Source organism: Salvelinus sp. IW2-2015, linkage group LG7 (assembly GCF_002910315.2).
Source record: "Salvelinus sp. IW2-2015 linkage group LG7, ASM291031v2, whole genome shotgun sequence".
Taxonomy (NCBI): Eukaryota; Metazoa; Chordata; class Actinopteri; order Salmoniformes; family Salmonidae; genus Salvelinus; species Salvelinus sp. IW2-2015.
Window position 1 is genome coordinate 3,280,398 of NC_036847.1, and position 6,987 is coordinate 3,287,384.

The following is a 6,987-nucleotide window of genomic DNA, read 5'->3' on the forward strand; positions in this document are numbered from 1 at the left end:
TTAACCTAGTTTGTTTTCTGAATTCCCAGTTGTTTTGAAAGCACCATAAATTGAGTGGGTCATGGGAGAGAAGATATGGTGTGTGTAAACTGTAGGGGTACCCATGGTGCTGAGAGAAAGGCAGGTTGAGGTTGCTAGGTGTCCTATGCCAGTTGTCCTATGCCGAGGCATTGAAGAGATTAGAGGGGAAGATGGGTCCAGGTGAGTAGGCCAAGGCCAATAGAGAGTGATGGGAATAACTAATGCTTCAGTAAGGTTGTTTTTTTGGCATTCATACTACAGAAAAGTAGGATGATACTAGTAAGCTGATGCACAGCCAACACCGTAGGTGGCGGCATTCACCTATAACATTTGTTTGCGGTGCCCCATAATAGAAAAGAAGAAGGAGAGCTGCTATGAATCATCGGGCTTAGTTGGCTGGCTAGCTAGCTAGGTAAGCAAAGCAGCTACACTGTTTAGCTAAGCTGGAATGTGGCGCAACGTCCCTTGTCTGAACTGTGTTTGTGAAACATTTTGAATAGCGACGATGAACTGATTTTCGTCAAGTTGATCCACAGTTCGTTTTGACTATCGGTCATCGGATCTGGACCTCTTACTCGAACGAAGTGTAAGTTACAATCTTCTTAGCTAGGTAGCTAACCAGCGTAGCTAGCTACAGTAGCTAATTAGCTTACAGTTTAGTTAGCTAGTTAACCAGCGTTGCTAGCGATGTAGTTAGTTAGCCTTGCCAGCTAACGTGTCCAATGTTTACAGGCAAAGTAGGCCATTTGACAGGGACACACTGATTAGCTAACGTTAGTTGTCAGAGGTTGCTAAACTATTAGCTAACTAGCTAGGTACCTATAATGTTAACGTTAGCTAGCTAATGTTATATTTCTTATATTCTAGGACGGACCCTAACTAGTTTTAACCAGCTGCTATTTTGCTAACTTTGATGTTAGCAAGTAGCCTGTACGCGTAAATGCTTTACACGAGAATGGACCTGTTGAACTATCAGTTCCTGGACAAAATGAACAACAATATCGGGAGACTACACTACGAAGGTAAGGGAGAATAATTTACACATTTTCAATACGTGTGTTATTGGCGTAACAAGCTAGTACTAGTTGTTCGCTAACTAGCTAGCCCTCGTATTTCACATAGCTGGCTAGCTATGTGCCATACATAAAAAATTAKAAAATAATAATTGACAAACCAACCGTGGGTAACGTTAGCTAACACAATTTAATGTATTGATCAATTACACCTTGCCACTTTTTTAACCACTCGTTTAAATTTGAGTCAATGTGGCTGAAAGCATTGACATACAATAAGTAACGCTAAACCTCTGTGTAACCTTTATTTAACTAGACAAGTCAATTAAGAACAAATTCTTATTTACAATTACGGCCTACCGTGGATTAACTGCCATGTTCAGGTGCAGAAGGCCAGCTTTTTTTTTTTTACCTTGTCAACTCGGATTCGAAACAGCAACCTTTCGGTTACTGGCCCAATGCTCTAACCACTAGGCACCTGCCGCCCCACCTCTAACATTAGTCCCCACTTTTGAGGTAATGGTCACAGCAGGTAACTCGATCACTTGGGGGGGGAGGATGGCTCAAACCACCTCCTCCTATTGTTACTGATTTTGTTTAAAAACGTTCTAAATTATTGAGACATGAACACCCTGGTTTGCATGAAATGTATAAACGGGGACTGTTCCCTACAGCTGAATCTTCTCTGACAGGTGAGTCCAGGATGCCCTCGCTGCCCTCTGCAATGACCAACATGAGGACCGGTCCTCCCCCCATCTGCCCCAGCAAAAGGAAGTATGGCGAGGAGCAAGTGGATGACCGCATTGACTGTGACAATGACCACATGACCAAAATGAGCAGACTGTTTGCTGCTCAACTGTAAGTGCAAACTTACATTGTTAGATGTTTTTTTGTTTTATGACAATATTTAAATGTTACTTGTATCCAAACATTTATCGGCATGAATGGACTTAGATGTATCGATATCAGAGAAGGATTGCACACAGGAGTGTGCATGTGGTTAAATGTGTCATAAGTAAACGCTGCTGCTTTTTGAACAATCTAGCACTGAACCCTCACTAAGCTACAGTCTGCATGGCCCAATCTCCTGACATCAAAGCGAGATTGATTTTTAAAGTGGCCTATGAATAGTCGGTGCAGTTGGTGGGCTGTGTAAGGCTGTAGGGGGTAATCTGCCACTTGTCCTTTCTTTAACAAGGGGACGGCCTGCCGGTGGAGACAACCGCAGCGATCCTTGGAGCCTCGGACACAACCCTGTAGAGCACATCACTTCCTCCTCCAATGGTCTCCATGACAACCACTTATATGCCTCCATCCCCTCCTATGGCTTGGACCAGCCCCTGGCTCTGACTAAAAACAGCCTGGACTCTGGACTGTGTGGCGCAGAGAGGCCTGCCATGCCCGGCCCTGTCGACAGACCACAGGTTATTCTGGCAATTAAGAAATACTGTCATGCATTCATCAGTTGCGTCTTACCTACAGTCTCTTAGTTTGTGTGTATTTATCTCTTATAGAATCGGCCCTCTGTGATCACCTGTGCTCCTGCAAGCAATCGCAATTGCTACCGGTCTCACTGCCACAAGTCTCACAGCCCCAGCCCACCCATCGATCAGAGGAAGGCCAATGGTAAATCTTTAGCACCACCTTACCTTACTGGTAAATCTCTGTGCATAAATTGGATATCTGCACCATTGTTACCATACCACCCTTGGAATTTAGACTTTTCTCAATACTCATAAATAGCTTCACTCAGTTCAGGAGCTGTAATACTCACCTCTATTCTGTAATCCCAGCTAACACTGCCGTCGACCCTGTAATCGAGGAGCACTTCCGCCGCAGCCTGGGGAAGAACTACAAGGAGCCCGAGCCCGTCTCCAACTCTGTGTCCATCACAGGCTCGGTGGATGATCACTTTGCCAAGGCCTTGGGGAAGACCTGGCTCCAGATCAAGGCCAAGGGGCCAGGGGGAGGCCCCCACAGTCCAGAGGCCAACTCCTGAAAGATYGGCTGAGCCTCCCTCACTGTTGAGTGGTGAAACACAATCACTTCTTTTGTCTGTGGCATCAGATAAGGGCACAGATTGACCTCCCTATACCATTCATTGTCGAGCTTGACATCCCTGAGCTCAGAACAACGGTGACAACCATGCTAAACAAGACGATCAGTTTGAATACTGTATTATACACCAAGACTGGCTTTTTACGGACCTTGGCTTCTTCCTGCTCCTATTAAATGACTGACTCAGATCTGGGAAGATTTGATACATTGTTCAGTTAGGGCAGTTTTGGATTGAGTCCAAGTGTGTAAATTCTTCCTTTTTGAAGGSAGAAATATCAATTTGAGGAGCCCTCTAGGACCAGTATTAGTCAGCCCTGATGTCATCTTTGAGTTCTCTTGATTATTAAAAAAAAACAATTTTTAACACTTAACCCTGACAGAGATTCCCAAAACGATCAAATAATGTAAGCCTTTGAGAAGGTGGACTGTTCTGTCTTAACTCCCTCATGCCTTCTTTATTAGCCAAAGAACTCACCTGCCACTTCAAACAAAAAGCCATAGTCTGGTTAGCCCCTCTTCTGTCTCCATCATCCTGCCATCTCCTTTAACTCTCCACTAACCCTGTGTTTGACTGTGTTTTTACTTGGAAAGGAAGGCCGGCTCTGATTTGTACTATTATGTGTTAGATTGGGGTAGGGCTAACGGCATACCTGTTTCATTTGGAGCATACCATTTTTGGGGGGATTATTCATATATATTTTTTTTTACGATACTAACTGTGGTAATGCAATTAAGGCTCGGGCCTCCCTCCGGTCCCAATGTTTCTCTCTTTTTCTCTCCCACTATTCTGAACTGGACTCACTTTCTTATTTGTGGACTTTACATTTTTTTTTTTTTATCCTTTTTGTTCTCCTAATACTCACTGTGGTTAATTTCATAGATACAGTTAGTAATAAGGATAGTATTCTGCTTACCGAGATGCATGTTTCAAATAGCTGGTATCTATTATAAGCCTTGTTATTCTATACTATTTACCATCAGAATTTATTTTTGTCAGTAACCGTTTTAGAAATATTCACTGCTGGTACAGTCGTACTAAAATATATTTTTTTGTATCTGGTTTTCATTAGAATATATATACACACACAAGCATCCATCTACAAAACGCAGCCTCTGGCAAGGTTGTCTYGCTGCAGTATAATAGGCTCGATTGCGTTGTTATTCTGTGTTACTGGATGCTATGACTGAATACAGTAAACATTGAACATCTGTAGGCAACTCCTAGATAGAACAGTCCTAGCTTCACCACGCCATTTAGTCATGATTTTATTTACTCTAATCTGTTTAGTGTCAGTGTTCAAAGTTCAAATGAAAGTTGAACTATCAAATTGACTAACTTTTTTTAAATTGACTAGTAATGAGGATTTCTACTCAAGTCTTTATTTTTGAAAGTGTAATGGTTTATTAACCCTAAAAACTAAAATGCAGGTGACTCCACACGCATGTATCATGGCTGGCCTTGAACAAAACCCTTGCTCATGCTTGTCTTGAGACAACGGCATGAACATTCCGCCATTACTACCCAACTCCATTTTATGTTTAAAGTAAGAGCTGGTAAGATTTGTGGATTGAGGATAGCTTCTCTTCCATTTGGGGTGTTTCCATCGTGTAGCCTAAACTGTAAGGGAGTTCAAAAAAACAGAACATAATCCAGGGTAGTACCACTCTAGAACATGTAATGTACTGAAGGTGCAGGTTATACAGATGAATACAATTGTATGACTTTTCTGAAATMATTTCCATTTCATTTAGTAAACCTATGGGTTAACACTATGTTTTAGTACGTTGACATTGTTTTAGTCACCTCAGCTCTTTGAGAATGATGTACTTGCATCCAATATTCTACACACTGTTTAAGAATTACTACAAACTATTATATTCCGTTTCTTTAATTTGTAAAGACGATCATTGCGCCGCGCGTAAAGATCCTATACATTTTTTTAAAACAACTTTATACTGGATATTCAGCCATTGGATATTCATTATAGTCTAACGATTCATTTTTATCTATCTAAAAAGTAGATTTTTTTTTTCTCTTCCAGAGTTGTCTGAGGTGTGATAAGTGCAGGAACACACTTGTCATTCTATGAATAAGGCTCTCTTGGCATAAAGGGGGCAGCAAGTAGCCTAGCAGTTAAACACATTGGGCCAGTAACCGAAAGGTCGCTGGTTCGAATCCCCGAGCCAACAAGGTCAAAAATCTGTATGTGCCCTTGAGCATGGCACTTAACTGTAATTGCTCCATCTAAATGTACACTGAATAAAATTATAAATGCAACATGGTTACTGTTGGTCCCATGTTTCATGAGCTGAAGTAAAAGATCCCGGACTTTCCGTACGCAGAAAATTTCTCGCATTTTTCTTTTACATCCCTGTTAGTGAGCATTTGTCCTTTGCCTAGATAATCCATCCACCTGACAGGTGTGCAATATCAATAATCCATTTAAACAGCATGATCATTACACAGGTGTACCTTGTGCTGGGGGCAAAAGGCTGCTCTAAAATGTGCTGTTTTGTCCCACAACACAATGCCACAGATGTCTCAAGTTTTGGGGGAGTGTGCTATTAGCATGTTGACTGCAGGAATGTCCACCAGAGCTGTTGCCAGAGAWTGTAATGTTCATTTAGAGAATTTGGTAGTATGTCCAACCGGCCTCACATCCCCAAACCACGTCTATGGTGTCATGTGGGTGGTTTGCTGATGTCAATGTTGTTAACAGAGTGCCCCATGGTGGCGGTGGGGTTATGGAATTGCCATGAAACCAGCCGCAAGCTAGATTCATATCTGTATTCCCAGTCATGTAAAATCCATAGATTAGGGCCAAATTCTGATTTCCTCATGTCAATGAAATTGTTGCATTTATATTTTTGTTCAGTATAAAGATAATGTCAGGGTGACATTACTGCTGCATGTTTTGAGTCTGTTTCTATACTGCAGTGGAACTGTAAGGGCTTATCACGAGTTGTCTCAGTGATATGTTGGGGTTTAATGTTCCAATGTTATTTAATTGGTATTCGACTGCTTGTGCCTCTAAACGACAAGTCGCAGGAACTAGCTTAACTCTGTGGCTTCACATGGGAAACTACATTGCCTTTTACTTTTTGTTAATCTTTTATTTACTTCATTTTTGTCTTKTTTTTTTCAAAAGAAAATGTCGCTTTTTTTGTACTTGATTTCTCCTAAATAAACTTTAAAATGCTCTTTTGTTTTGTTTCATCAATATTTGTCCAACAATGTAATTCAACATTCAGACTTTGGGCAATTTTCACATCTTGCTCAGAACCCAGCCCACTGTCATGAAACCAGCCGCAAGCTAGGTTTCCATCCAATTGGCAAATATTTCATGTGAATATTCTYAAGTCGGCATAAAAACGATTTGCACATTTTCCCACCATCAAATTGACTGTTGCCGATTTAAAGGCTTTGTGTAATGACAGTGCACATAAAAATCACTTGTGCTTAAATGCTCATGTACCAAATAAATAAGTTAAATGGGTCATTTTCAACTCGACTGATGGGTTTTGTCAAACAATGTTGTGTGTATATATATATATATAGTGAATGTTCCCACTCTGGTCTTTGCATGTCCACTCTAGCCAGCAGCTGGCAGATAGTGAGGGTAGGCTTGCTTGCATGATGATTAATATTGACAAAAAAGCGAGACTATTTTGATTTATCAAACGGCAGCCAAGCATCTACCATGTCACCATAAGACCCTTAATATTTTGGGGAAATGAGCATCATGCTCATCACTGCACTTTCATCACCCTGTGAAGTTCATAACTGATTTAACCTGTAGCTTAAAGGGATAGTTCATCCAAATTACAAAAGTACATATTGGTTTCCTTACCCTGTATGAAGTCTACGGACAAGGTATGATGGTTTAGTTTCCTT

The 6,987-nt window shown here is 41.2% G+C and overlaps 1 protein-coding gene across 2 annotated transcripts; it reads left to right on the forward strand.

The window, feature by feature from the left end:
• The first annotated feature begins 370 nt into the window (after positions 1-370).
• LOC111966210 (transcription cofactor vestigial-like protein 4) lies at positions 371-6,294 on the forward strand. 2 transcript variants are annotated; one of them, XM_023990672.2, is made up of 6 exons: positions 371-607; positions 889-1,043; positions 1,709-1,892; positions 2,233-2,458; positions 2,549-2,660; positions 2,828-6,294. In XM_023990672.2, the coding sequence occupies exons 2-6, from the start codon at positions 962-964 to the stop codon at positions 3,031-3,033; spliced, it is 810 nt and encodes a 269-aa protein (XP_023846440.1). In that variant the 5' UTR covers positions 371-607; positions 889-961; the 3' UTR covers positions 3,034-6,294. The 2 variants fall into 2 exon arrangements, with proteins under 2 accessions (XP_023846440.1, XP_023846441.1); XM_023990673.2 differs by having other exon boundaries at positions 1,727-1,892.
• The last annotated feature ends 693 nt before the right edge of the window (positions 6,295-6,987 follow it).

Bases quoted from the DNA above. Each gene is read 5' to 3' on its own strand.
- LOC111966210 (XM_023990672.2), top strand. From the start codon at position 962: ATGCTTTACACGAGAATGGACCTGTTGAACTATCAGTTCCTGGACAAA. The intron at 2,459-2,548 runs GTTATTCTGGCA...TATCTCTTATAG, and splicing joins GCCCTGTCGACAGACCACAG to AATCGGCCCTCTGTGATCAC. The intron at 2,661-2,827 runs GTAAATCTTTAG...CTGTAATCCCAG, and splicing joins CGATCAGAGGAAGGCCAATG to CTAACACTGCCGTCGACCCT.